Source organism: Furipterus horrens, unplaced genomic scaffold (assembly GCF_987537825.1).
Source record: "Furipterus horrens unplaced genomic scaffold, mFurHor1.1.pri manual_scaffold_2, whole genome shotgun sequence".
Lineage (NCBI taxonomy): Eukaryota > Metazoa > Chordata > Mammalia > Chiroptera > Furipteridae > Furipterus > Furipterus horrens.
This window is the reverse complement of record NW_028327172.1, coordinates 216,529,440-216,543,570: the sequence shown is the minus strand read 5'-3', so window position 1 is coordinate 216,543,570 and position 14,131 is coordinate 216,529,440. Positions and strand designations below refer to the sequence as shown.

Genomic DNA, 14,131 nt, shown 5'->3' with positions numbered 1-14,131 from the left:
CCATTCCTATTCTCTCAAACACGCCAAGGTTCTCCTGCGCTTTCCTATCTGAAAAAAGATCAAAACCAAACAAAGAGAAAATCTCTGAACCCCATCTAGCCCTGAAGCACATGTCTGCCATGGTCAGATTCTCAAATTGTGGGCAGGAAGTGGCTCTCATTTATTCAAGCCCTCCCCCCAGGCCTGTTCCCGGATCCTGGGTGGGGGTGATGCGAAATGTCGAGCAGTTCCCTGCCTGCGTGGGCGCTGGGCCTCCTCCTGCGCCCAGCGGCGCCCCTCCCGGAGCACAGAGCACCTTGGGCGTCTGATCCTCTGGCTGCAGTAGAGGCAGGGTTTGTGTTACGGTCTCCCCGTCCTGGCCCTGCACACATCTGACGCTTGGCAAATGAACACAGTTGGGCTCTGGGAACACGACTTAGGTGACAAGCCAGGCAGGCTCCTCTGGGCCTCAACTGTCTGCGCGGAAAAGCAGGAAGGGCGCGCTTTCTGGGGAAGTCTTGTTCACTCCTTCACTACACTGGGCGCAGGGATTAGGGGTTGATGATGCAGAGCCGTCCCCGACAGGCCACAGGGGACCCAGCAGCCCCAATAGTGGGATCAGTGTGGCTAACTGGGGCTGCCCAGAGAGACCGTCTTGGGGAGTGAAGCCTCCAGCAGCATGGAGCCAGGGCCCCCGGGGGTCTTTGTTAGAGTGGGTCCCCTTGCAGGTACCCACTGAGGGCAGTGAGGCAGAATGGGCCGGGGGCCAGAGCCAGGGCCGAGAACCACAGGACGTTCCTTGGGGACCTGGCAGCCACGTCTGCCTGTGTTTTCTTCACTATGTGCAAAGTGGGGATGTTCATGGTACCCAACTGTCAGAGGTTCCATGAGGGGGAAACAAAACCAAATCTGCTGAACATCCTGGCAGCTCCCTGCAGAGGAGAGAGCCCCGGGTGGAAGGTTTGGGGCCTGGCTGGAGGGAGGGAGGGCGTGTGCCAGCTCTAGGGAGGCTGTCCCTCTTGTGTGGCCTGGCTGAGAGGGGAGGAAGTGGGGGAAGCTGCCAGAAAGCAAGTTGCTTGGCCAGGAAGTCTCCCCTCCACACCCAGGCCAGGTGCAGAGGCCCCACTTACTTCCCTGGGGCCAGCTTGAGCCCACCAGTGGCAGTGTGCCTCCGTCCAGGAAGGCAGCCTCTCAGCAGGCCTCTCCGCATCCCCAAGGCCAGCACAGAGCAGGGCACAGGGGGGCACCGGGATCATGCGCTTAACGTCCAATGAGCTACCTATCCCAGGGTGGGGTGGGCTGCCGAGAAAGCAGGGTGCTCCCCGCATGCGAGCTGAGGCTGGGACAAGCCTGAAGGGACCTACAACGTGGACCCCACTGGCTGGGACACACGGGAATTCTAACAAAAACAACACCAGCTCTGTTTTACTGGAGCTTGCTAACTGCCGGCAATGGTAAGAACTTAGTGCTTTTTTATTAGGATTTTTTATTTGCCAAAGTAACTCTCGCTGTCAGAACAAGTTAAACAGCGTGGAGACACATGAAGGAAAACCTCTCATCAGCCTTCCTCCGCTGCCCGCCTCCCTCCCACGGGCCGGGGCCCCGGGACTCCGGGGCTGACAGGCAAAGGTGCCATCCTTCTCGGCGCCTGAGAGAGAGAGGGCCCAGTCCATTCTTCCCAGGCTCTGAGGAGGCTCAGAGAGGTCACGCAGGGTTTAAGCTGCATCTCCGAGTCCTGAGTTGCTCAGCTCTGCCTGCATCTGCTGTCATCTCCTGGTGGCACCTGTCAGCCTGCAGGAGACAGATCCAGTGGGACCTGTGAGTCCTGTGCTTTAATTCACAGGTGGACAAATGGAGCCTGGGAGAGGACAGGTGGCTTGTCCCACCACACACGGACTCAGTGGCTGAGGCAGGACTGCAGTGGTTCCCTCCGTCTGTCTAGAACTCGACAGAGGCTGGCCCCCAAGGGTGCCCCAAATGTCTGCAGCTGGAATAAACACCCGAATGAATGGAGGGCTGGTCACAGCATCTCCAGCCGCCACAGCACAGAGGCTGAACAGGCCTGCTGGCCAGGGCCATGGTCCCTTGGGGCTCTGCGGGGCCCCCACACCCAGCACAGTGCAGGCATAGCTGAGGAGGCTGGCGGACCCCAGGAACAAGCAGGGGTCCTGACCTCACCCTTGGTACCCTGCCCCCTGCTGTGAGCTGGTCCCCATACCAGGCGGTGGGACAGAGACACGGCCCACTCTCAGGAGCCCTCAGCTAAGAGGGCCGAGGTCCCTGATGGTGGCTCAGGGGCCGTGCAGGAGGACAGCAAGGGGCTTCGAATCCAGCCTTATGGGGAGGAATCTCATGGAACACACTCGACGTAGCCACATGGAGAGATGGGCCCAGGGCTGCCAGCCTGGCGAACAGCCCGTGCCAAGGCCCAGGGGCCACGGCAGGCAGGGACACGTGGGCTCACAGTCTGGAGTGGGGCTAAAGAACCATCTGAACGAGCCTGGGGTGAGCAGGCAGAGAGCACAGGGCGGAGCCCGGCCTGCAGCCCGGGAAGAGCTGCCCACTGTGGGGCGACACAAACACTCCCTGCAGCCTGGGAGGGTGGGCGAGGCACCTGCGCACATGTGCGTGTGTGGGTGAGCACACGTGCCATGTGTGTTATGTGTGGACGCACTCACACAAGTGGGCATGCACAGCAATGTGCATGCACACGTGTGATACGCACAAATTTATGTGCATGTACATGACATGTGCACACAACGGCACGCACGTTTGTGGTTTTGTGCACGTGATGTGTGCATGAAGTGCATGTGTGTGCACACACATGTGCACGGTGTGCATATCTGCTGTGAGTGCACAAACACGGTGTGCTCATTATGTGTGTCATGTATATTTGTGATGCGCTGAGTCATATACATGTGTGGTGCACAGTATGAATGCATGGATGTGAGTGCATGTGTGTCGGCAAGCATGGGCATGCCTGGATGTGTGCACCTGTGTGTGTGTGATATATGTGGACCCGTGTGCATGCACACACATTCATAGCTATGTGCGCAAGGGGACAAGCTGAGGCCCCTTTCGGAGCACAGAGCACCTGTCCCAGGAGGTGTCCCCCAGCAGGCCTGCGTCCACATGCCTCTCCCAGCAGCAGGGCTAGGACCCAATGTCCCCAGCTGTGGCCCTGGCTACACCAGCCCTTCTCGGCTCCACTAGTCACGGGTGGGCTGAAGGGCAAGGACACTCCCCTTCTGTGGTTTCCCTCCTGAGACGTCCCACACCCTGTCCCCAGTGTCCCCCCCGACTCCCCACAGTACCCTGCCAAGCCTGGGCCTGGCCGTCAGTGACTCTCTGGGAAAGGCAGTCTTCCCTGGGCTGTGCCGTTCTGCTCGTTACAGGATAACCAGGGACAGTTTGTCAGTGTCTGGGGTAAGAGGCTGCCCTGGCTCCCTTGGGGACAGCTGTGGTCCTGAGCCTGTGGTGCAACAGGCAAGCCCGCATCCTCTGCAACCCCAAAGCCCAGCCAAGGGCCACTCTGCCTCAGGAAGCCCTCGGGGACCCGGCGCTCCTCCACCCCTGGGCTCTGGGCCCTGCACCTCCAGGAGAGCTGCTTCCTCTGGCTCCTCCCTGCTCAAGCCAGGTACAGGTTACCAGCAGTGTGATGTCTGTGGCCTGAGGTCAAAGGCCAGTCAGGAGTCCCTAGGGGCCTGGGCCACTTGGCTGAGCAGGCCGTCCAGATGCTCCAGCCTGGTGTGGCTGGGAAAGCCACTTCCTGGACAGTGGGAAGTCCTGTCTCCTTTGGGTCCCCACTACACTCTTTTTTCCTCCCAGTTCCTCGTACTGCACTGCCCCTGCTTGTGAACATGTGAGGTGTCAAGGGGAGCCAGGACCCTGGATGCCCCCAAAGTGCTCCTCACGAGAGGAGAATCCCTGGTGGTGTGGAGGAGGCCTCCATGGCTGGCTGGGTACTAGGAGAGGCAAGAGAACTCTTAAATCTACACCAGGTGGCTGCTGCTTTCCTCTTCTGGATCTTCCTCTGGCTCCCTGTGCCTTCAAGACAAAGCCCACACTCACCCCAGGGAGCATGGCCCATAGTGGCCTCTCACTTGCTGAAACCTCCCCTTCATTCACCAAATGCAGCTCAGAAGTCACCTCCTCCAGGCAGCCTTCCAGAAAACCCCACTCCCAGGCACTGAAGGCATTTACCACGCCCATCTCCATGGTGGCAAGCGCCTCAAGGTGGGAGGTGCCATGCAGACTGTGCTGATGCCAGTGTGCGCTGAACCGTGGAGGGAGGGTGCAGGTGTGTGTGGGTCCTCCCTGCAAAATGCAGCCCCAGGTGCTCAGGGCAGTGGCACTTGCAGGCCTCCAGAACCAGGAGGACCTTGCACAAGGATGGTGGCCCTCCCCCTTCTCTGGGTCACATACCTCTCACGTGCACGGGGCCTAAATGCCTGGGATTGGCACGGGAGGTTTAGCGCCTCTGAGGCAGGGCCACCACCTGAAACACCCGGTTCGTGGCCCAGCCCAGGCTTGACTCCCTCCTCCTCTGTGTCCCGTGGTTACCAAGGCTAACAGGCCTCCACTGTGGGCATCTGCTGAGACCACTGAGCCTCCTGTGTAAGGGCCTCGAGTCTCCGGGGAGCTCAGGCAAGAGGCCCGAGACCACCCACATTTCTAGGTATCACTGGGAGTTGGGGGCTGCTCCCTCCCTCCCTGCCAGAAGTGACTCAGCTCTCGCTCACCCCAGGAATGACCCTCTATGTCACCATCTGAGGACGCCAGCGTGCAGCCACCAGCCTGGGTACAGTTCTGGAAGGGTAAAGTCCTTCCCGTTGGTTCCAGCCAGAATGTCAAGCCCCAGAACTCCAACCTCTCCATGGTCTGTCTCCCACAGACCTCGGGCTCCCTGGAGGCAGGGACCAGCCCTGGACTCGGGCAGGGCAGTGACAGGGCACACCAGTGACATCCGAGAACAGGGACATGGGACAGGGGTAAGCAGGCTTACCCTAACAACTCATCCCTAAGTCCCCAAGAATGGGGCACCCATGCAAAAATGCCCAGCAACAGGGCAATTCAGTTTGGGGTATTAGTTAGAGGTGGTGGTTTTGAACATCCCCCAACCCCCCACCCTTTAAAAGCGGAGCCACGCAGCATTAGAATTAAACTTCAACAATTGCCAACATGGGTGCAGAGTTTGGGAGTCTGCCCGGAGCTTCTACAGACGCCGCTGTCACTGTTCATGCAAACCAGCAAGGGCGGGAACTAAGGCCAGGGGTGCGGAGGGGGCTCTGCCTGGGAGCACCCACCACAGCTGGGGCTGGACCCCGCGCTCAGGGGACAGCCAGCGAGAGGCTGACTGTCCAGTAAGGCGGCGGACCCCCGCCGGCCGGTGATGCGCTCGAGTGTGCGCGCCCGCCTGAGCGTGTGCCCGGGGGCGGGGAGGATGGGGGGTGGGGAGGAGGCTGCTGTCTGAGCGCAGCCTTGGGGAGCTCACCGCGCAGGCCAGCGGGCACTCAGCCCCGTCCCGCAGACTGCAGACCGCCCTGGAGGGGGCGCCCTCCGGACGGCGCGCGCCCCGCGCCACCGCCCCGACTCCTCCCCGGCGCCGCGCAGGCAGGTTCGCCGAGGCGGTCGCGGGCTGCGGCTCCCGGCCCGCTCCCCCCCGGGCCGGCGGCGCTGGCCTGCCCGCCAGGCTGCCCCTGCGCGCCCGCGCCCCGCCCCGCTGCGCAACTCTACCCAAGTTGGAAGCCGAGCCTGGGCGGCTGCACTCGTGCCGAGCCCACAGTGGCGGCGGCGGCGGCGCAGAGAAGGAGACGGCGGCGGCGCAGCTTGGGCGAGCGAGGCGGCGCCCATACAGCGGAGCACGGACCGCGGTGGGGGGGGGCCGCCCGCGCCGGGAGCAGCAGGAGGAGGGGCTGGAGGAGGACTTGCGGTGGTGCCCTGCCCGGGAAAGTAAAGTTGGAGCCGGAGGCTGCGCGTGGGGGCTTGGAGGAGCGGCGGCCCGCACCCTGGTGCGCCGAGCCTTAGCCGGCCGAATGGGAGGCGGAGCGCCTGGGCCACCGCCGCTTGCAGCCTGCGCCTCGGTGGGGTGCCGGGCCCGCCCGCTCGGGCACCGCCTCGCCGCGCTCTCGCGGCTGGGGCGCTCCCCGTGAGCAGGGCTGAGGGCGGGGCAGCGCGAGGACCCCGGGACCTGCACCGCCCCCCCAGCCGCCGCGTCGCCGCTCGCTCCGGACGCCTCCTGCTCTGCACTAACGCGCGCGGCAGCTGCGGGAAGCCCGGCAGCCACGCTCCCCGGCGCGCCACTCACCCGCGGAGCCAGCACAGCCGGCCGAGGGCCGGCTGCAGGGCGCTGCGGACCCCGGCGGGCGCGCCCGAGGAGCAGGTGGAGATGCGGACGCCGACCCGGGCTGTGGGGCTCCCGAGCTGCCGCAGCTGCGTCCCGGCTCCAGGCGGGACCGCGTAGCTCGCGGGAGGACCATGGCGTCCCCGGCGCTGGCGGCGGCTCTGGCGGCGGCGGCAGCAGTGGCGGGCCCCAATGCCAGCGGCGCCGGTGAGAGGGGCAGCAACTGGGCGGCCAACGCCTCGGGGGTCGCCTGGGGACCTCCCCCTGGCCAGTACTCCGCGGGCGCCATGGCGGGGCTGTCGGCCCTGGTGGGCTTCCTCATCGTTTTCACCGTGGTGGGCAACGTGCTGGTGGTGATCGCCGTGCTGACCAGCCGAGCGCTGCGTGCACCGCAGAACCTCTTCCTGGTGTCGCTGGCCTCGGCTGACATCCTGGTGGCCACGCTGGTCATGCCCTTCTCGCTGGCCAACGAGCTCATGGCCTACTGGTACTTCGGGCAGGTATGGTGCGGTGTGTACCTGGCGCTCGACGTGCTCTTCTGCACCTCGTCCATCGTGCACCTGTGCGCCATCAGCCTGGACCGCTACTGGTCTGTCACCCAGGCCGTCGAGTACAACCTGAAGCGCACGCCGCGCCGCGTCAAGGCCACGATCGTGGCCGTGTGGCTCATCTCCGCCGTCATCTCCTTCCCACCGCTCATCTCACTCTACCGCCGGCCCGACGGCGCCGCCTACCCGCAGTGCGGCCTCAACGACGAGACCTGGTACATCCTGTCCTCCTGCATCGGCTCCTTCTTTGCTCCCTGCCTCATCATGGGTCTGGTCTACGTGCGCATCTACCGCGTGGCCAAGCTGCGCACACGCACGCTCAGCGAGAAGCACACGACCACGGGCCCCGACGGCGCGTCCCCGACCACCGAGAACGGGCTGGGGGCGCCGACAGGCGCGGGCGAGAACGGACACTGCGCGCCCTCGCGCCGCCCGCGCCCAGATGTGGATCCGGAGGACAGCAGCGCGGCGGCGGAGAGGCGGCGGCGCCGGGGCGCGCTGCGGCGGGGTGGGCGGCAGCGCGCGGGAGGCGAGGGGGCCGCGGGCGCTGCGGACGCGCTAGCCCCCGGGCCCACCGAGGCGGGCGGGCTCGCCGCCGCGAGGTCCCCGGGCCCCAGCGGGCGCCTGTCTCGCGCCAGCTCGCGGTCCGTCGAGTTCTTCCTGTCGCGCCGGCGCCGGGCGCGTAGCAGCGTGTGCCGCCGCAAGGTGGTTCAGGCGCGCGAGAAGCGTTTCACCTTCGTGCTGGCCGTGGTCATGGGCGTGTTCGTGCTGTGCTGGTTTCCCTTCTTCTTCAGCTACAGTCTGTACGGCATCTGCCGCGAGGCCTGCCAGGTGCCCGACCCGCTCTTTAAGTTCTTCTTCTGGATCGGCTACTGCAACAGCTCGCTCAACCCGGTCATCTACACCGTCTTCAACCAGGACTTCCGGCGCTCCTTCAAGCACATCCTCTTCCGACGGAGGAGAAAGGGCTTCAGGCAGTGACTTGCGCGCCCCGCTGCGCGCGGAGGCCCCGGGCATCTCCAGGAGGAGGGGGTGGGCAGGCTGGCGTGGCTCCCAGAGAAAGCTGGGTTAGATTACCTAGAGACCCAGGGGTGGATCAGCCTCCAGGCACAGGGCAGGAGCGTGGGCCTGGGACCCAAGGGCCCCCGGGAGAGGGGAGGAGAAAGGGGAGACGCCTCTGCCTCCACGTCTCAGCGAGAGGCTGCTTTTGGGGCGCCAGGCCCTAATTCATTGGGTGCCCTGCCGGGCGGTGGCTGCTAGATCAGGTCTAAAGACTACAGGGGTGTCTGCAACTTTCCAAACGGGTGAGAAAGCCCCCCCAGACGCACACCGCCACCCAGATCCACCTCAGAGTAAGGGCTGACTTCCCCAGGACCTAGAGGGGGGCCGCTGTCTGGGGGAAGGAACGTATTTACATGGTTGCCGAAAATGACAGCCCAAACTACCAAACTATTTTCTAAATAAACGTTTGTAATCTAAGTGCCAGGAGCAGCGTCAGTCCCTAAGCTGTCGTGGGGGCAACTTCTAGACCCTCCCCCTGCCTGACCTCAGCCCACAGTGAAGGAGGACACTCCAGGTCACCAGATTCCACCCCCCACCTCCACCCCCGCTTTGCATGAGAAGGGGGAGGTCTTCTTGTTTAAACCAAATGTTTTATATACATGTAAGATATATACTCAAAATTCTTGTGCCCCAAAATGGACTCCAAATTTAGATCAAATTTAGATCCTGGAGGACTGTCCTCTCTTCCTCTCTATTCCTGTCCCTGCTGCCCCTGCCCAGGGCCTGTGCTGGCCTGGCAGCCCTTCCCCAGGGGAAGAAGGTGGGTCAGGTCCTAGGCTGCAGTTCTGCTGGGTAGCTGTGGGGCAGCCCGCCTGCCCCCACCAAGCACTGTGGGCTTGGCAGGGCACGGGTCACGCTGAGACCTGTCCAGAAGCAGGTCCGGTGGCGTGGAGGCCAAGGCCCGTCTCCAGACCCTGTCGCAGACTGGAGGCGGAGGCCTTTGCCAAATCTTTATTGTTTTGAACACGGAGGCCGGGGGGCCGGGAGGGTGGGAAAGGCTGCTTTGCTGGGGAGGGGCTGGAGCCCGTGGCCCCTCCTACCTACCCCCTCCTATCGCCCTCCCCCAGTTCAGGGAGCCTTGCCCCTTGCTCCTGCCCCCATCCCTGCCCCCCAGGTCTGTGCTGACCCCGCACTGAGGCTGCAGGGGGGCGGCTAGAAGAAGAGAGTGAAGGATTGGAGGGGCCCCCAGACTTTGCCGGCCCCCGTTATGCAGCCTAGACTGGGGATAGCTGGGGTGGGGGGGCAGGAGCAGGGCCTAGGCACTATAGAGGGAGGCAAGGTTCCCCCCAAACACGTGCATATACACATGCACACACATGTGCACACGCATGCTGAGTTTGCACCTGAGGGGCTCACACTGTGGACCCCTGCTGGTGAGCATCCCATCCTCCTGTCCCTCTGTGCCCTGGCCTTTCTCATGGACGCTTCCCCCGTCCATCCCCTCTGGCCAGCTCAGCTCTCTCCTGGATCACCACCCATCTGTCTGTCCTTGGCCTGGGGTGGCTATGGGTCTGTCCAGGAAGGGGTCAGCTCTGGGTCCTTCTTTTCATCCTCAAGCCCCCCCCATCCCCTGAATCAGGAGCGAGGACAAGCCCCTTTCCTAGTCCACGGGCCAGATCTGTCTCTTGGAGCACCCCCAGCCCCTCTGATGCACGGCCTGATCATCCCAGGTTGTGGGTCCTCAGGACACCCCACTGTGTCCACGCTAACTGACGCGTGCTGAGAGGCTCAGGGACAGGCAGGGAAGCCCAGACCTGGGGGTGGAGGGGCTGGGACGGGAGCAGAAGTGTCCAGCTCCGTAAGCCCGTGTCAGTTGGAACACCCCTGACTTCTCCCCACTGGGTGGGGACCTGGAAGAGGATCCATGTCAGAGGCCCGGCTCTGCTGCAGGATTGCTGAGCTCGTTCTGCAAGCCCTTGCCCTCTCTGGGCCTCAGAACCCTCCTGTGAGGTGCAGCAGCGTTGCTAGCATCCTGCCACGCCTGCCAAGCCTTGTCCAGCCTGCCAGCTGAACTGGGGGCCCGTGGTGGTGGTGGGGGCTTCTCTTGAGATGTCACGGGTGATCCCGGTGTTGCCTCTGGGCTGCAGGGCCCCCTCAGTGCAGCAGGGCAGGGACGCGCCCCCCCCGGGGGGGGGCTCATGGGGTTGAACGCTGCGTCTCCCACGGGAGCACGTCCCCACACCCGCTCCCTTCCTCCCGAGCCTGGGAAACGCCCCCTGCCGGCTGTTGCTGGGGCTGCTGGTGGCCCGCGGCGCCTACTCCCCTGTTCAGCCGGCAGATGTTCCCCACTCCATCCTAATTGCCGCCTGGAGAGGCTTGCTTTTCAGCCAGATAAACACAGACAGACCTGGCTTCCTCTGCCCTGCCGCAGGGAAACGGGCCGTCGCCTGGCTCAGAGTCGCACTGTCTGCGTTGATGAAGCAGGGACGCTGCCATCCCGCCGCCCAGCACGGACTGCTCCCACGGGGTCCGGGAGCCATCCCTCAGGGGCATGTCTCTGCGGGGACCGAGCGGGCTGACCTCTGTCCGCCTGTCTGCTGTTGGTGTGGCAGGTCTGTCCGCCGCGGCCCGTGCACCCACGCCGTGCCCTCCCGTCCTCTCTTCACGTCCACTCCACAGTGCTCGGTGTCAGCCCCGGCCTGTGGCTGAGGAAGCCGGGGCCCAGAGCTGGCCGTCCGGCCCAGGGCACACCCGCGTGAGGCTGAGTGCTCACCCCAAAGTGTCCAGCTCCTGAGCCTGGTCCCCGAGGCCCCGGCTGGAGGTCCTGTGAGCGCGGCGCCCTGTGGGCCTGGCTGGAGCAGCATCGCTGCCTTTCTGCCCGAGGCTCCCCCTCTGGCTCGGGAGATTTCAGGCAAATTAACAAATAAAACAAAAACAACATCTACAAGGAGACCCCTGAAGGCGGACCCCACGGGTTGATCCAGCCCTAGCCCAGCGCTGATGTGGCTCTGACCACGTGTAAATGGATGTACAGTTGTTTACATTAATTCGTGTGTTCTAATTCAGTTGCTGCGTTGAACGAAAAGAGGGGAGAGAATCATCCACAATATTTCGTTACAGCTCAGCACGGAATTCAGAAACACGTTACTCGGAGCTGGCACAATTGTTCATACTTCGGGAAAGCAGCTCCCATCTCTCGGTCCTACCCGTCCCTGGCTCCGGGGGGCGGGGCTGAGGGGCAGGCTTGCAGGGTGCTTGCTGGCGAGGAAGCCCTTCCACCTGGCTGTGCAGGCAGCGGGCTGTGTTTTTATGTCACATCCATCGCGGGGCTCAAATATTCCGGCATAGCCTCCCATCAAAACCCGCGGTGCCGCAGGCCCATCTTCAGTCTGGCTGGGCAGCTGCAGCCCTTGGCCGAGCCAAACCTCCCCACACCCTGTCGCCGTGGCTGTCAGCCCCCAGCAGCCCCCCACATGCCAGGGGCAGGGGAGGTGACAAGGCTGAAGGTGCTGGGCACTGAGGGCTCCACAGCCCAGTGCCGAATGCCACGGGCGCCTGGCCACGTGCCAGCTGTGGCGCTCCCTGGGTGCGGGCGGGCGGCCTCCCCTGCCCACTAGAGGGCTTCCAAGCGCCATAATGTGGACATGGGTGGGGCTCCCAGGGTAGGAAGCGGGAGTGGAGGAGGCGGGGAGAAGGAAGGGTCCAGGTGAGGGTCTGACATGAGGGTCCAGGAGATGTCAGTCTCCATTTGACTAGCTGGGCTGTGAAGAGCATTTGGATGCAGCCAGGGGGTGGGAAGGAGGGCAGGGGGCTCTGTACATTCTTTCCTGGCTGGCCAGGGCAGGGCGAGGGCATGCCAGGCCTGTGACCCCAGGCGGGCACACTGCCATGCTTCTGAAAATGGCCTGGGAGCAGAGTCGGCTGCCAGCCCTGGGCTAAAAGAAAGCCCTGGGGGCCAAGAATGTGCTCCTTTCCTGCCAAAAGGCTCTGTGGCAGCTCCCAGGAAGAGCCTTGGGGACAGTGCGATCACTGTGTCGAGATAGGGGCCCTCCATGCCAGGGGGGATGGGGTGCTGGCCCAGAAAGCCTGGTTTAAAGGCGTTCACTCTTGTGGCCGAGCACAAAATGTACCCGAGCTCCCTGGCAGCGATGGAGAAAAGGGAAACAGGATCCACACCCGCTCTCTGCTGCCAAGTTGACAGGAGACACTGGGTCTGGTGGCTGGACCACTGGATGCCCCTGAAAGACCCCATGCTGCGTGCCACTCCCCAGGCCTTCGTGGCGAGGGGAGCCTGTCTCTTATAGGGCCTCGGGGACCGCAGAGAGCCCCAGAGCATTCACACAGCGCCCAGGCCCAGCCTCCATCACCCGCTGCATCAGACAGGGCCCCTTCTTACCCATTCCGCCCTCACACCTGAGCCTGCCCGCCCTGGGCCAGGTGTGCTGTGGAGCATGGCAGTCATGGGGACTGTGGCCACGCAGCCCTGCTGCCTACCGTCCCCAAAGCCCGGTGCCAGAATGAGACTTTGGGCTGTAAAGCAGCCCTTACAGACCCTAAGCTCCTTGCCCCAGGATGAGCTCATGAGCTCCTCCCTCCTCGGGGCCTCACCCCTTCCACGCCCCATCTCTGCCTCACGCCTGCCTTTGTTAATCCATGATTTCCCTCTGCTGGGAGCACCTGAGCACCTGGCGTGTGCCCCTCAGGACTCAGACCAGGTTCATCTGCAGAGAATCCTTTGGAGCTCACAGCCCTGCCCTCCCAGACACTGGAGACAGGGAGACACTGTCCCCAGGACCTGCAGGGGTCGCTGACATGGGCTGGCTCTCAGCCCCTTGGGAAGAAACCACAGCTCTGGGGCCTTGGGGTTCTCCAGACTGCTGGCCGCTGGGGCCCTCTGTTCCCGTCTCGGTAGGGGGGCTCCCCAGCTGCCCCCTCGTCTGATTAGCTCTTCACTGGTGTGCAGCGTCTACAAAGCCAGAAGGATCACACTGTGCGGCCTTGGGAGGTGGGCTGGACTCCTCACGCAGCTCTGGCTGGGAGCCCTGAGTGGCAGCCCGCCCAGCCGCCCCTCTCCCTGTCACCAGAGTCCCAGGCGGGGATCGTAAGGGTGGCGGGGACATAGACGTGACCAAACTGTGTGCCCTTCGTGTGCCTGCTTTGGGCCAGCACTGTGTGTTTGCCTCCCACGATTCTGCCACACGGGCATCAAAGCTCCCATTTCACAGATGAGGAAACTGAGCCACAGAGAGGAAATGACCAGCAGAGATGCTACTCACAGCTCCGCGCTGGGCTGCCCATGTCTCTCAGTCCACTGCCCTGAATCCTGGACAGTGATGTTGATCAACCTCATTTTACAGACAGAAGGTAGGGCCTGGGGCATGGCCATGACCTCTCGGAAGCCCTGCCGTGCTGAGGCGAGTCTGGCCCGCCTGCCTCGCTGCTCGTCTGCTCAGAGAGCGCCCTTGGATTAACCGCCACACTGATGTGATCAGACGCAGCTCATCTTTTTGATGTAATCGAACTCTAAACCCTCAGCGGCTGTGTTAAAAGTGACGTGAACCGGGTGCTGGCTTTGTTTCCCTTCCGTCTTCCTAGAAACAATTCTGATAACGAAGCTGCTCTTTGCAGCTCACCCCACCCAGGATATAAAATGCCAAAATGTTTGAGGTGAAAAATAATTCAGTTACCCGCTTCCTAGAGTGTGCTGCCATCGCAAATCGAATTTAAGGCAAAATCAGCCCTCTTTTAATTGGCTCAAATGAAGCTGTTATTTAGACCCGGGTTGCTGTGGCTGCTTCTGCAAGGATCCAAGGAGAAGGGGAGACAACAGCACGGTCATTGCGTGTGGGCTCAGCGGCCGGCGGGGTGCGGCCGTCCCCTGCCTGCCTCCCGGGGCCTCGGTGCCCAGGTGCCTGAGGACACGCGCGTTTCGGGTGTGCCCAGAGAGGACGGGAACGGACAAGCGGCCGGCACTGCCCAGGGGCGCTCAGGGCTGCCCGCTCCGGGGTCCAGTCCCACCAACACCCCTGCTGGAGCCCCTGAAGATGACGGAGGAATGGCTCCCCATGACCCCTTGCCCCCTAGCACGGGTAGGTTATTCTGGGTTACTGAGCCTGAGTGCTCAGTTTCCTTCTCTGGAAAGTGGGCAGAAGCGACGGTGCCCACTCCTCCCCCTCACGTGGCTTCTGTGCGGGGCCAGTGTGGACCCTGGAGACCCTCGGGACAACTGTGAAGTACAGGAGTCAGAGGGCCTATGCTC

General features: G+C 63.2%; 1 protein-coding gene across 1 annotated transcript; it reads left to right on the top strand.

The window, feature by feature from the left end:
* Positions 1-6,223: 6,223 nt before the first annotated feature.
* Positions 6,224-8,336, top strand: ADRA2C (adrenoceptor alpha 2C). Its single transcript, XM_090268225.1, has one exon. The coding sequence runs from the start codon at positions 6,457-6,459 to the stop codon at positions 7,849-7,851; it is 1,395 nt and encodes a 464-aa protein (XP_090124351.1). The 5' UTR covers positions 6,224-6,456; the 3' UTR covers positions 7,852-8,336.
* The last annotated feature ends 5,795 nt before the right edge of the window (positions 8,337-14,131 follow it).

Excerpts from the sequence above, each read along its gene's own strand:
- ADRA2C (XM_090268225.1), top strand. The coding sequence starts at position 6,457 with ATGGCGTCCCCGGCGCTGGCGGCGGCTCTGGCGGCGGCGGCAGCAGTG.